Source organism: Saimiri boliviensis, chromosome 4, assembly GCF_048565385.1.
Source record: "Saimiri boliviensis isolate mSaiBol1 chromosome 4, mSaiBol1.pri, whole genome shotgun sequence".
Lineage (NCBI taxonomy): Eukaryota > Metazoa > Chordata > Mammalia > Primates > Cebidae > Saimiri > Saimiri boliviensis.
Window position 1 is genome coordinate 26468705 of NC_133452.1, and position 15341 is coordinate 26484045.

The window sequence follows — 15341 nt, forward strand, 5'->3', positions numbered from 1 at the left end:
GTAAGACTAATCCTAAGCTTCAGCTTCATTGTTTTGAAGAGTAGCATGAGCTTTCCTCTCCAGGATGGCTAGTATAAACCTACTCTGATTTTGTCGTGATACATACTTAAACTGTACATTCTGTGCAGGACCTTAATTCTGTCTTATAAATCCCGCTGGTTGTATATGGCTGTCAGAATGAACGATTTGGTGGTTGTGGCTCTGTTCTAAATATTGCCTCTGCTGACTTACCAAATACTGGGAGACCATTTCAGGTAATACAGTCTGGTTATGCTTTTTCTTTCTTTCTAATTATTTTCACCTCTTTATGGGCTTATGAATAATTAGTGTATGGCCAGGATACAGAAAAATCATGATAAAATCAGACATCTTGGATCTCAGGGCCTCTGGTGGAGTTCATTTATGCCTCTGTATAAGACGACAGTGAAGAGTTTCTAGATGAGTGCCTACCTTTCTTCATTCGCAGACTCCCTCCTGAAGGAGAGTCCCCAACCTTCCTAGCTGACTCCACCCATTCTTCACCAACACCTTTAGGTATACTTGAAGACACTCTCGCGGTTGGAGTTTTTATTCAATGAATGTTACCAGCTCTATGCTATACCAAATTTGGTGATGCTTGGCCTGTGTCAGTGACGGTAGATACTATTTACAACACACACAATATTTTTGCACAAATTTAATCATTTTGCTTGATTGCCACATTCTACTTTTAGTATCTAGCAATCACTGTATTTTCATGGTTTTTTTTCTTTCCTGTCTTTTTAATGTTGAAATTTCCCCCAGACCGAAGAATCCATGTCTTTTAGTCTGTTAGAAATTCCCCTTTCCCTTTAGCCTTGCCACTTCTCCCAAAGTTTTTTATGAGTCAGACTATAAGCAACAGGAATTTGTATTTCAAAGTTTGGCCTGTAAATATACCTCTGCTTTCATTAACTGGTTTGATTGTTTTTCTCTCCAAGATGCAAGGTTAATGTAAAAGTATTATGCTTTAAAAAGAAAAGATTTAACAAATGCTGGATATGGGTGGGGAGTTCACTTTAAAAACCTCAGGTATTTCTAGATACTTTAAGGACCTACGAAGGACTAAATGTGGCTGAGTCTCACCGCGAATGAGCTTTTAGAACGTTCTTGAGTTTTCTAGCTGAACATTAGCTTTCCTGTCAACTTCTGTACATTTGAGGATAGATACTGTTTAACATTACATCAGAAAAGAAATTGTAGTGCAGTGATGGAGAGTGAAGGATGCAACTGGCTTCATCATTAAAGACATTAACAAAGTGAGTTGATTTTTTCAGTCACTTCTATTAGTAGCTCAAATTTTGCTTATATAATTCTTTGCAAATGAATTGCTGACTCTAATGCCATTATGAGAATGATCTAAAGAATTTTTCAGTTTCATGGTGAAACCCTGTCCCTACTAAAAATACAAAACTTAGCTGGGCATGTTGGTGTGCACCTGTAGTCCCATCTACTTGGGAGGCTGAGGCAGGAGAATTGTTTGAACCTGGGAGGCAGAGGTTGCAGTGAGCTGAGATCATGCCAGTGCGCTTCATTCTGGTGACAGAGCGAGACTCTGTCTCGAAAAAAAAAAAAAAATTCGGTTTCTGGGGAGAGCAAAGATGAGCCCTTTGATGTCAGACATGGGTGGAATATTCCTCTCCAATGTGTCAGTGACATGAGGGCACAAACACAGTCCCTTCTTACACATCTCTGTGGTTGATGCAGCAGAACCAAAGCAAGTTCATTTGCAGTGTGTATACCTGGCCACATCAGTTCAGCTGCCAATCAGTGCCTATGGCTTGCAGCCATATCTCCAGGCTTAATGCCAAATTATGTTTTGTTGTTTTTTTTTTTTTTTTTTTTAAAGTTGCTTTTAGATTCTAAAGAAAACAGTGGTGCCCCAGGCTCTGAGTGCTGGGTATTCTTTTTTTTTATTTGGCTGGGCTTGGGAGGCAGCAGGTGATTGGGAGGTAGGATACTGTTTCTTATTGTAGAATTACAGATTCTTTTCATGCTGTATTATAAGGAGCATTAAAATATGTAGAGGCCTACAGAACTATTCAAAGAAGATGGTGATTATAATACCTGTTATATTTTTTAAATTTTTATTTTATTACAAATGTGTGCTTTTTATTAACGTCACAAATTTGTTGCTATAATGGATACTTGAAAATATTATCTTGGTGTGTTAGAGTGGTGCAGTTTCCTGCAAGGCCTGTAACTCAGTGGTTCTCATCCCTAAATGCCTATTAGAATCACCTGGAGAGCTTCAGTGCCTGCCTGTGCTCAGGCCCTGCCCCAGACCATCCGAATTAGAAGGCAGGGGGCCAACAGTTCTGTGTTTCCAGCAAGCTCCAAGCAGTTCTCCTGAGCAGCCATGGTTGAGAACCACTGCCCTCACCCCACTTGAGAGGAGAGGGCTCTGAGTGTGTGAGTGGCGTGGAGGGTGACCCCTGGGGAGCTCCAGCACTTACGCAGCAGGAAGCAGAGGGCAGCTGTGACGGGACTGGCTGAAAGTGGTTAGCATGGTGAGATGCTGAGAAGCCAAGGGAGGCGAGAGCAGTCAGACAGCAGGTGTGACCCATTGCCTCTAGGACTGCAGAGTCCAGGAAGCTGAAGCCCCGTGCTTTGGACAGTAGGGGCCTGGGGATTTCTGAGAGAGCAGACTCAGTGAAGTGCTGGGAATGCAAGCCAGTGACGACAAGGCCACTGAGGAAGTGAGAGCATGAGTGAAGGCAGGAACAGGGTGGCAGCCCTCAACAGGGCAGGGTGGATGGAAGGTTATTTGTTATGGTGAAGGTTTATGCAGGCGTGGGAGGCCCAGGCAAGGGCACACTGAAGACAGGAGAATGGGAGGATCGTTCTGAACAGCATCCCACAGTAGTTGGTCCTCCTGTCCTCTGTGGCTGTGCTTTCGGGCGCCTTCCTTCCAGATGCTCATTGTGTCATTTCATGCACTTTAGAAGGGTGCATGGTTTTAAGTCCAAACTCTTCTGACAAGGTTTTAAAGCCGTCCATATTTTTTTTACCCCATTTTATGTCTTTCTTTCCTTATGCTTCCTTAATAATCACCTCCTCCTCTATCAGCTGATTTCCTTACACACAGCCCAGACTGCTCCTTGCCCTTTCCCTGAAAGGCTCTGCTTAGCCTCTTTAAACATTCTCTATCTCTAAGGCAAGTTCATCTTCTTCAGGTAATATTTCATATGATAACACTCCTTACTGATATCACGATTTCTTATTTATTCTTTCATATGCTATAATTTCTTTTCCCCAGTTATATGCTAATGATAGATCCAGCAGAATTTTATTTTTTTAAATCCTCTGTAGCAAGGGTTGACAAACTTTTTCTGCAAAGGGTTAGCTAGTGTATATTTCATCCTTTGTGAGCCACTTAATGTCTCTTGTCACCTAATCTTTTTTTTTAAACAAAGCTTTTAAAATATAAAATCATTCTTAGTTCACAGTTCTCAGCTGTGGACCAGATTTTGTCCACCAAGTATAATTTGCCAGCCGTAGCTTGATAGCATCAAATGCTTAATGGGCCACTGGTAAATAGGAGCAGATGAAAATAACTCATGCTCAATGAGCACTTATGATGGGCCAGGTATTTGGGAGGTATTATCTCACTTAATCCTCACAAAACCCTCAGAAATAAGTGCTATTACTGCCAACATTTTGTAGACAAGGCATGGAGAGTTTAAGAGCCTAGCCCAGGATCACAAAGCTGGTACCTTCTGCAGCAGTGTATGGATGAATACTAGCTGACTGGGAGTGGTGCCGCACTGAGGCCATATGTCAGGCATCTTTTGGAAGTGTACCTCCTTGCCCATGCTACTGATGTCCCCAAAGTTCATTCACATCTGAAATCTGTTTATATAGTTATGCATACATTATTGTTATTATGGGATACGACACACATTTGCATGGGCCTGTGTTCATTCCCCACTTTCTCATCAGTGCATCCCTGGATATCGGGCTGAGGAAGCAGTGGAAATGTTGAAGACCTTCTACAAACAAGAAAATCCAAATGGTCAGTCAGTTTTCTATTGTAGATAATATACCTCCCTTAAATCCATACAAGGAGAGTCTGATATGAGCTTACCTCTTCACTTTCTTTTTCTTTTCTTTTCTTTTCACAGCACCAAAATCGAAAGTTCGGAAAAAGGAATGTCAGAAATCTTGAACTTGTTCTGATGAAAGAACCAAGTGACCCAAAGTGATCTGGACAAGATTCCTAGATCGAGAGCTGTTGACATCGTTGAATCACGTTTATATATTGTTTTTAATCTGTGGGAAAATGGTGTCTCTCATCATTTGCTCTGTTAAGGGAACAAATTAGCACTTTTTAGAAGCCTGACAATTGTAAACAATTATTAGCTTTTCCACAAGCTGATTCCCATCTTAGGATGGGGGAAAATTAAGGTTTGAGGTTTTAGAAATTAGCAAGTAGTACGTTCCCTTCCAGCCACAACATTGTGCCTGGTCCAGGAAAGTGCTGACTTTTTAGAGAATGTGTGGCCAGACCCAGGTAACCTGGCGTGTGTCTGGACTGCAATGTGCCACCCTGAGGACACCTCCAGGACTGGCATTTCACATTTTTTGCAGCTACTATGTTCTCGCAGGGCACTGGGGGCTGTGACTTCTGTATAAATTGTATACGAGTTGTGTATATATAGACCATAGTTATATGATCCTTAGAAAAGACTTTGCTTTTATAAAGCATTTAGAGAAAATGCACACTTTTAAAACAAGTGCTTGAGTTGTCATTTAAAAATTGTAGCATATTGCTATAATAAAACCTTATTTATGTCTTCTTCGAAGATGAATAGTCTTAAAAGATATTCTCCATAAATGGGAGAATGGTTATTGAGCAAAAAAACAAATGATCCCGCCCTCGTAGAGCTGATATTCTAGCAAGGGGAGATGGATATAATAGATTACACAGTTTATTGGAGGACAATAACAGTTACTGCAAAAAGCAAAAGGAACACAGGGTAAATGGGATAGGTGTGCCAGTTGGTGGTGAGAATGCTGGCTGAAAAACAGAATGGTCAATTTAATCTGAAACCAAATAGTTAATGTCTTTAAAAATCCATATAATAAATTTAAAAGTTGAAATCTAAAATGTAAAACTCTGAACACAACACTGGAAAGGGTACCCACAGCAAAACTCCCCAGTTCACCTCCCTGACTGCAGGGCAGCTTTGCACAGCCGCACTGGGCGTACTGTGTGCCTCTGCCCAGAAGGGGGCCTCGCCGTTCCACCAGAAGCCCAGCTCCAGACTCTGGCGGGGCTGCTGCTCCTCTGTTGCATTTCTTCCGTGGATTCATTTCCTTGATGCAAAGCATCTGTATTTGGTGGTTCTGCCATTTGAGCGATGTCTCTGACTTGTTTGTTTGAATTACATTACAGGCTGGAATGTAATTGTGGTGAAGTATTTTTATATTGCTGAGAGTAGCAGCTAATCACAGTTACATGCTTCAGAGAATTTATAATTGCTTGGTTTTGTGTGTGTGTGTTTTTAACTGCATTTGAGAAGTTTTATGGAGAAGAATATGCATGATTTTAAATCTAAAATAATGTTACATGCACCTTCAATTTCATCCACTTTAAAAATGATCTTCTCATTAAATTTTAGTGCTTTGACTAGTTTGTTCCTTTTTGTAGTTCCTCGTAATTTGTTTCTGGCTTCTTTTGCTTTTCTGTAAGCAGATTTCATTGCACTTGTTGTGTTCATATCATTTTCTTGGAGATTATTTGCAGGACAACCAATCTGAAGTCTTGCTTCTGTAGAGTACCACCCAGTAAGTCTGGCTGAACATCTTATGTCCAGTAGATTCATGGTAAACATTTGCTAAATGAAATGACTGATTGAAATTTGGGGAACAGTGAATAATAAGACTATGTAGGACAAAAAGCCAAAGCTGAAAATAGTCTATGAGTATTCTAGCCCAGAGATGATCGCTACTAAAAGAATCAAGGAAATTATAAAATGATAGACAGGGAAGGATAGAAAAGACTTAACAATATACATATGTTCTGTCTTTGCTGTTTTGGAGAATGGTGGATAAGTGGTGTTTCCTGATTCTAAAGTGTGGCTGAACAATTTAATTGTGGTTTACCATCTTTTTGGTTCCCTCCCTAGTGACTGACTTATCAAAAAGTCTCTCCTGAATTTTTGAACTGGAGCACAGTTCCCTCTATCACTCTGGGGGAAAATCATTAATATGGCATACTGCAGATCAGAGGGCAGGACCATTGAGGGTGCCATAGACATTATATCTGTGGAATTCTGCTAACAATTTCCAAGTGATGATGAAAAATCGTGAATATATGATGAGCTCATCCAGCTTCCTGAGTACCCCATTCCCCAGCTACTTAGACATGGATTAAAATACTAAGATGTCCTAGTTCAAAAGCTTGAATTCAATTGATTGATACTGATAGTGCCTGTCCAAGAGACCAGCTGAAAGACTTGTTTTGTATATGAAATAGTTCTGAAAGTTGTGAGATAAAAAACGGTTTTACAATCACTGCCCTGTTTAGCTAAATCAGGGGAAATGATTACATTTAGAAGCTGCTAGAGTTATCCAATGTTTGCTGGTCTTTGCAACAAACTGTGGAGAATGGGTGGTATGTAATGCCTTGGCAGGCTTCAATCACTGATAAAATATCATGTTAAAATATCTTAGTGCTTTCTTGTTACTTGGCACAGCCGTCTCATCCTGTGTTGTATTTGGAATATCATAGAGAGAAAATAGATGGCCAAGAACTTCAGTGTAGGCAAGAACTCTTGATTTTTCTTTAAACTTTTTATTGGGAAAGTTTACATATAGACTTTCCCAATAAAAAGTTTAAAGAAAAGAAAATAGATGCCTTTTACCCCAAAATGCTTCAGTGTTTTATAAGCATAGGATATTTTCTTACATAATCACAATACAGTTATTGACTTAAGTAAATTCAACATTGATATACTTGAATCCATTTGGATTCCAGTTCTATCAACTGAACAAATAATGTCCTTTAAAGAAGTGTTCCCACTGCCCTACAATCCCAGATCCGGTCTAGGGTCCAGTGTTACATTTTCTTAAATCCAGCTTCCTGTTTTTGGAGATAGGGCTCACTCTGTCGCCTGGTGGCATGATCACAGCTCACTGTAGCCTCAACCTGGTTCAAGCAATCCTCCGTCATCAGCCTCCTGAGTAGCTGGGACCACAGACTCATGTCACCACACCTAACTTTTTTTTTTTTTTTTTTTTTGTAGAGACAAAGTCTCCCTATGTTGCCCAGGCTGATCTCAAACTCCTAGGCTGAAGGGATCCTCCTTCCTTGGTCTCCCAAAGCACTGGGATTATGGGCGGGAGCCACTGCACCTGGCTGCCTTTAGCTTCTTTTCATCTGGAACATTTCCATGGGCTTTCTTTGTCTTTTGTCAATTGACATTTTTAAATAATACAGTCATTTTGCCTCCTCTACATTTTCTTCTTCTTTTTTAAATAATAGAATGGTCCTTGTTTTAAATATATTTGGTGTTTTCTCATGATTAGATTCAGGTCATACATTCTGGGTGATGTTAAGTTCCTCACAGGATATCACATCTGAAGGCACAAAAAGGCCATCACACAAAGGTGATGTCAATTTTGGTCATCTGGTCAAGGTGTGTTCCTGTTTCTTCACTATATAATTAGTTTTTTCTCTTGCAATGAATAAGCAGTCTGTGGGAAGAGAAGCTGTTACATTTTAAACAGAAAATGTATTTGACACTGATGGAAAGGAGAGGAGGAAAATTAATGACATAAATTTCAAATCAGCTATGAAATTATTTGATTGCATTCCTCCTCTTTTACTATGTTTGCCAAAATTGATAAAAAATGTTTCTAATAAGAATATTTTAAATAATGATGTCTCAATAAGCATTAGAATTAAGCCTGAGAAATAAATCCTTTCCTTCCTAACTTCCTCCTCAGCAAAAGTTATAATTATATAAATTTCATTAAGCCTGGTAAGATAGGGTTTTGGAAAAATAGACCTCAGATGTTTCTGATATTGCCGATGACCTATGGTGATCCAATGGGCTAAAGACTCTAGGCAGGTTGTTGTTTGGCCATAAAATATGAGTTATCTTGGGTTTCCATAGAGACATCTAGACTTAAAATGTTGTAAGCACTGCTACTTTCAAAACGTCAGTAAAAATAGCAAAAGCCGAAGCTCTTGAAAAAATTACTTAAATCTTTTTTAAAAGTAGTATAGTGCCTTGTTAAAAATCTGTGATGAAGCCAAAGCTCGCCTTTCCCAGCGGTCCTACATTAACCGGCCTTGACTAGCCCCAGGGAAAAGAGGAACAGGAACTGGTTTCTTGGCCTTTTGTCAAAGGAATAAGACTACATTGACTTAATCTATGAAGACAACCGCCAACTATTTCCTTTGTAAATTGCTAATTTTATTTAGTGAGGAAAGGAGTGAGGGGTGGTTATTTTTATGGGTAAGACTGGTGTAAGTTCTGCTGAAAGTTTGACACCTTTAGGATCTTACATTTTCTTCAAGTGGAGCTAATAAAAACAGGTTTTTTAAGTGGATATTGAGTTGAACACCACGTATCCATGATTATTAAGGACCCTTTGTGGTGCAGTTTGACAAAGGCTCTCTCCTTAACCAAACTTTGGTCAAGTCCTGAGTCCTCTTCTCACCCAGGCCTCCACCTTGGTCCCCATTCTTGCTAGGCTTATAGAGCCCAGTTTTAGCAAGAATCCTGCAAAGTCAGTTTAGAGAGAATCCTCCATCTTTAATATCTATGAAAGTTCTCATCCCTTACTTTTGATGTCTAAGAACTTGGCCTCCCTTCAACGAGAAACTGTTAAGTTCCTTTTGCAAGAACTCCCCTACTCTTGATAGCTCCTCTTAGTAATTTTCTAATCACTGACCCCCTCACTCTGCCTATTAGTTATAAACCCAGACATGTTCTGGTTTTATTCAGAGTTGAGCCCAATCTCTCTCCTGTGCTGTGATAGTTTTAAAACCTATCACCATAGTCCTGAATAAAGTCTTTGTACCTTAACAAGTGTCAGAATAGATTTTTCTTTAACAAGTTGAAGCATGAACTTGAGAATCTAGAGCAGGAGTCCACAAAAGTATGGCCCCTGGGCCATATTCAGCCCACTGCCTGTTTTGGTACCACTCGTGACTTAAAAATAAGTTTTACAATTCTGAGTGATTGAAAAAAATCAAAAGAAGGGTAATATTTAGTGACCCATGAACCTTTTATGGCAATCAAATTTCGGTGTCCGTAAATGAAGCTACACTGGATTACAGCCATGCCCATTTGTTTCTGTGTTGTCTGTGGCTGCTCTTGTTCTACAATGGCAGGGTTGAGCAGTGGTGACGAACCATGTGGCTCACAAAGCCTAAAATATTTAGCATCTGGCCCTTCGAGAAAATGTTAGCTGCCCCTGGTCTAGAGTAGGTAAAAGGCTGAGGTTGGAAGCTGCTTGTTCAAATTCTGTAACTTTGAAGCCGAATAATATGGCTCATTGTGCAACTCATTGTGAATGGTTTCAGTACTATGGTTTTGTTTTTCCTTTTTAAAAGTTGGTTTATAAATGTAAGGGAAAAATCTAAGACACCAAAATATGTTTTCTGGGTTGGAATGTTTTATTTCCTTATATACAATTTTAAGAGAGTGGCAAGGAGAAAAGATAATGTACCATTTTATTTGGGTTTAGAGTAAATAATACATTTTATTTATGATCACCATATTTAAAATATTATTTTCTGTTTTACCTCAAGGAAGCTGAGGCACAGGGAGATTATGTAACTTGCCCAGGATCACAGAGTGCTAAGCGATCACATCACTCTGAAGGAGCTAGTTAAACCAATGTAACAGCCTTCAAGTTGTAGTGGCTTAGAACAAAGGCTTGTTTTTCTCATGTCTTGCTTGTTGTCCATCTCAGGTCAGACCAAGAGCCTGGCTAAAGGAAACTCCACCACCAGGAACATCAGCTGCTGTGGCCAGAGAAGAGAACATGGTGAATAATGCTTTACACCTTAGGGCAGGGCTTCAAAGACGTAAGCATAGGCATCTCCTGGGAAGCTTATTAAATCCACATTCTGATTCAGGAGGTCCTAGAGGTGCCTGAGGTGCCACGTTTCTATCAGCCTTCTAGACGATGCCTGTACTACTGGACCATGGGCCACACTTTGAGTAAGGAGGGCTTCCTGGATTTTGCCCAGAAGCAACAAATCACTTTTGCCCTCAAAAGAATTAAAGCAAGTCACATGACCATGCCCAACTTCAAGGTAGCAGATAGTGTAATCCATCATCTACATCAGGAAGAAGAGAACTGAAATTTCTGTGAACAGCTCCAATGAAGAGCAAACAATGTGAAGCTAGGATCTGAATTCGGGCAGGCTTGCTTCAGAGTCCATGTTCTTAATTATCACTGTATACAGTCATGGGTATTGGTCCATTCTCTATAAAGAGAATGTCTGCCAGGCAGACAGCCAGTCGGGGAGTTAGGGTTGACTTGTGTGACTCCACACTGGGTGACTCAGGTAGCTTTAGTGTTCAATGCAGCAGTTCTTGGCATGGTGCTGCCACTCTGAAGTGTTTCAATTCATTTTTCATCTTGATAAAGTGCTAACATTTATGAATTATTTTTAAATTAAAAACATAGCTGGGAGTGGTGGCTCACACCTGTAATCCCAGAACTTTGGGAGGCCAAGGTGGGTGGATTGTTTGAGCTCATGAGATCGAGACCAACCTAAGCAACATGGCGAGACCCTGTTCTTTACAGAAAATACAAAAAATCAGCCAGGTGTGGTAGCATGCTCCTGTAGTCCCAGCTACCTGGGAGGCTGAGGTGGGAGGATCACTTGACCCCAGGAGGCAGGGTTTACAATGAGCACCTCTGCACTCCAGCCTGAGTAACACAGCAAGGCCATGTCTCAAAAAAAAAATTCATTATTTTAAAAAGCCCTTCTGGTAGAATCAAGCCTCTGTACTCTCTCATCTCACATTCTGCCATGCTTTCTTGTTTTGGAGAAGGGGAGGGGTTAAAGGCTGGAGTTGCTGGTCTGGAAGAGTCCTAGGCTTGTAGTCAGCACAACAAACTCAATTCCCAGATGATGTTGGCTGAGAATATGTAGATATGAGCCTGCTGCCTATACCCATAACTGGGAACTTCTAATATGCTCATAAACTACTGAGTATTGTGTGTGGGAGTGGTGGATCTCAGGCCCCAAATTAAAGTCTTTAAATAGAGAAAAATGGACTGGGTTACTGTCAGCAGAGCACTGAGTGAATGTTACATCTCCTTCGATTGACCTTTTGATGCCCACAGAAAGCCCCCTGTCCCATGCCTGCAGCCACCCACTTTGCTGTCAGTTCCCAGGCTGACGTGAGGAGGGACTGTTCAGAAATGTCGGACTGAGCAATGTCTCTGTCTATCTTATGGAAAACCTGATCTGGAAATGACACTTGGAATAAAATATGATTACTCCTCCCTTAAAAAGAAATCCACCCAAAAGAGAGAAATAATGGTATACTTCAGTTTTACATAATAATTTCTTGAGATGAGATAACTCATTGCATTACTTGATTGTGTTAGAAATTTAGCTAAATGTGAGGAGGACAATGGGCCTTGACTTTTTTTTTTCTTTTGGAAAATAAAGTTTGCCATATTGAAAAATGCTGTCGGCTTTGCCCACTGGTTCTGTCATTAATCATGGGAAGAACTGATCAGGTTTTGATTGTTTCTCCAGAGGCACTTTTGTCATATAATGCATATATTTCAATTAAAATATGCAGAAGAATGCAAAGTTAATAATTAAGGGAAAATAATAAAGTGTTGCTATTGCCATTGATTACTTAGACTAAAACCTACTGTGTGATTTTTAAAAATGAATGGAACAGATAGAATTCTACTGTTTGATAGTTTTAATCCTAATCCCAGAAGGTATTACCAGTTATTTCTCTTGGCTGTTTGTGCCCTTTGGAAAAGACCTAACACGACTCCACCAGTAATCCTGACTTCACATGCAAGTGCGGTCAGCTCTTAATCTAGCCTGGGCTGGCATTGGTAGTAAGTCATTTCTTTCAATGACATGTCTATATTGGAGGCCTGAATAAATTAAGGATGTCTGATTTTTATGTCAGCAACATCACCATCATGATTCAAATGCTAAAGAATTTCAGGAAAGATTAAATTTCCTCTTGACCTGAGAGGAATCCCACCCTCTTAGTGATGAGTTCCACAGGTAAGCCTGCTACACCCCCTGGGGTTCTCTTATCCTAAGCACATTTATCGGCTTCGTAGACCTCAAGGATTATGTTACTTTTCCCCCTCAACGTTCCACAGTCTCTATGAAATCTTTCCCAACGGCTCTAGCCCACAATGATCATTTTCTTCAAACTCCTACTTAGTGTCACATCGTTTAATACTCAATTGGTCTCTAATTACAGTACTTAGATTGTAAGCTCCTCAAAAGCAAGGATTTAGCCCAATGATAGGCCCAGAGGCGGTTTCTGTAAATGCTGAGTGATGGCTTTGCAGTTCTGGACGGTTTCCAGTAAGCAGGACAAATGGGTGAATTGGCACCACCAAGAGGACGCTGTAACGGATTACTGAGCAGGGCCTCTGCCTACCGGGGTTTTGCAAAGGTCATAGCTGCCAGACAGTTGGCCAGTCACAGTGGCTCAGCTTAGGCCCCCAGATGTTTTCCTCCAGCCCATTTCTACCCATTGGAAACCAACAATTTGGACTTGGGCTTGTCATTATTCAAATTCGGACTTGAGAAGTCAGAAAGAACAAGCAGCAGAGGGCCAGGAAGGTAAAATTTTTATTGTCTGCTTTGCTAGGAGCTAACTTAACTGTGGAGGCATAAAAAATAAAAGGGAGGACATGTTACATATTTAATAGCAAGTGCTGTGCTATGTAGAAATTTATATAACTCTCTTGCTAGATTAGCCCAGAAGCTGGATTAATATTTTAATCATATTCTCTTGAGAGGAAAAGGCAGCTGGTGAAATTGTAGGAGGTGACATGCCAATCTACATAGAAACCAAGTGTGGTTTGGAGACCACCATGGAAATAATAACTTCAGTCATTAAGTGGAGAATGAAAGGAAGAAAGAAACCAGATAAGTTTTCCAGGATCAAGAAGTTATTTTTATTATAAACTAACCTTAGGGAGACCATAGGCTTTATTATTATTTCAACATTTAAATTCAAATACTGATGGCTCTGTCTCTTCACTGGTGATTGCTCTTGGCAGTAGCAGAGTTAGCAATGAGTGCGATAGAACATCCTTCATCTTTAAGTTGCCATTTTAATTGTGCACATAAACTTAGTTATGTAGGCAAAGTACAGCAGGGAGTACACAACACAATTCATACAGGCTTTCTCCTGTGAACTTGACTACCCGTGGCCTGAATTCTAACAGTTGGCATAAGTTCACTGGCATCCTGAAATCTAAAGGAAAAGGCCCTTCTCCTTCTTTGTTTCCTTGCAGACATAGATAACACCAAATCTTTACAATGGTCTGCAACTGGCACTAGCAACAAGCGTCTGGAGTATAACATGGGTTGGGCTCTGGGAAAGTTATCTTTTGCTTGGGAACACCCATCCAATGGAAATTGATGTTTATATTATTAACTGGGAATTTGTTTGTGCTTCTGAATTTTGTGGGATTAAGACTGGTGCTATGATATCCTCATGTGTTCTATTGACCCTTAGGTCTTTCAGAAAAGAGGAAACTGAGAGTCTTAGGGTTGAAATAATCAAACTTTGGAGGTGCTAAGGCTGTACTCCAATTATATTGGCAGACGGCCCAGGGTGCAGCTGCCGAAGAAGGATCCCAGAGTCCACCCAGATCCCCAAATACCGTCTCTTCTGCCTGTAATTGAGCCAGTAAAAGGAAAAGGGGCAGAGCAGAACTTTGGACTGAGATTTCTCTGTGGGAGCAACAGATTGAATTGATAATGGAAGTATGTTTGTATTGTTAATGTTTATAAGGTGGCAGTAAATTTCAAGAATTTTATAGTGTTGGCATATTATTTAGACCAGATTTTCATTTGGTGCTCCTTGTTTACCTTGCTTTGTTGGGTAGCAGAACTGAGCAGGATTCAGGATGAGCAAGAGAATTGGGGCTCACCATTCCATTGGGGCTGATGTGATCAATGTCCTGATGTGTTTCAGCAGCTTCTGGGGACCACAACAAAGACAGATTTATAAAGACCCTCACTTTCGTATCAGGAGGATATAGAGGAAGAGAGGTGTGGGCTGAGGAAGTGGCTCCATGAAGGAGAGGATAGGATATTCTTGGGTTCTCTACTGATCTCCTTACCTGAGGAAGACAGCTGCACTGAGGGTAGACTATGGCTCCAGTGGTTAATTTGACCTGGTTAAGAAGGGCAATCACCAAAAAAGAAAGAACATTGGTGTGTAAGGGAGGGACAGCCCCTTCTTTGTTCATGCTATTAGTTGATTAGGTGAAGATCATTTGATTTGTCTCTGTGCTGGTGAGCAGAATTATAGTAAAGTTGAAAGTCACTTTGGACTTCCTTTTCTCATAAGAGGCTGGGTAAGATGGCTTGGAAGTAGGCTGAGAAATATTATTTTTCACATTTGTCCAAACTCCCAGCCTCCTGTTCTTCTCTCTCATGGTTGTGTTTTTTTTCTCACATTTGGGTATAAAATCTGAGATTCCATTTCTGAACCCTACTTAGGATAACCATAGGTAGTTCAGTACTAGTGACCTGTTTTGAATCAAGGCCTATTAAGCTCACCTAGCTTAGATAGGAGCATGGTCCACAGAATCTAGGCTAGCTAGAAATGGAGCTGACAGAAGGCAGACTCGTCTGTTAGAATAACTAGTAATAGCTAATGTTGATTGACTATTTATGTGTGCCAGGCACAGCTCTAAGAACTTCACAGCTATAATTTTATATGATCCTTGAAGTAACCTTGGAAGTTTACTGTTCTTATCCCCACTTAAGGAGTGAGGTAAGAGAGCTTTATGGAATTTAACTTGCTTACATCACAGAGTTAGTGAGGGGTAGAAACAATTTTAACTCCAGAGTTCACATTTCCTAACCAACACACTAAACTATTTCAAGAAGTTTATCCAAATAGGAAAAGAAGAAAAAGGACGGTGATGAATATCATTTTCTGTCCAGCCCTCCAGGGGAACAAAATCTAGTAACTTCAGTCTTTGTTTTCAAGGCTTTGTTTTCAAGGCTTTCTTTGTTTTCTTGCTCTGTTGCCCAGGCTAGAATGCAGTGGTGCAATCTCAGCTCACTGCAACCTCCACCTCCTGGGTTCAAGCAATTTTCGTGTCTCAGC

General features: G+C 40.4%; 1 protein-coding gene across 1 annotated transcript in view; it reads left to right on the forward strand.

The window, feature by feature from the left end:
* Positions 1-7264, forward strand: part of ADAT2 (adenosine deaminase tRNA specific 2) — a 28326-nt gene extending 21062 nt beyond the window's left edge. The window contains exons 4-6 of the mRNA XM_003926861.4: positions 148-254; positions 3961-4033; positions 4143-7264. Of these exons, the coding sequence (XP_003926910.1) occupies positions 148-254; positions 3961-4033; positions 4143-4186 (224 nt within the window). The 3' untranslated portion in view covers positions 4187-7264. The remainder of the gene's footprint in view (positions 1-147; positions 255-3960; positions 4034-4142) is intronic.
* The last annotated feature ends 8077 nt before the right edge of the window (positions 7265-15341 follow it).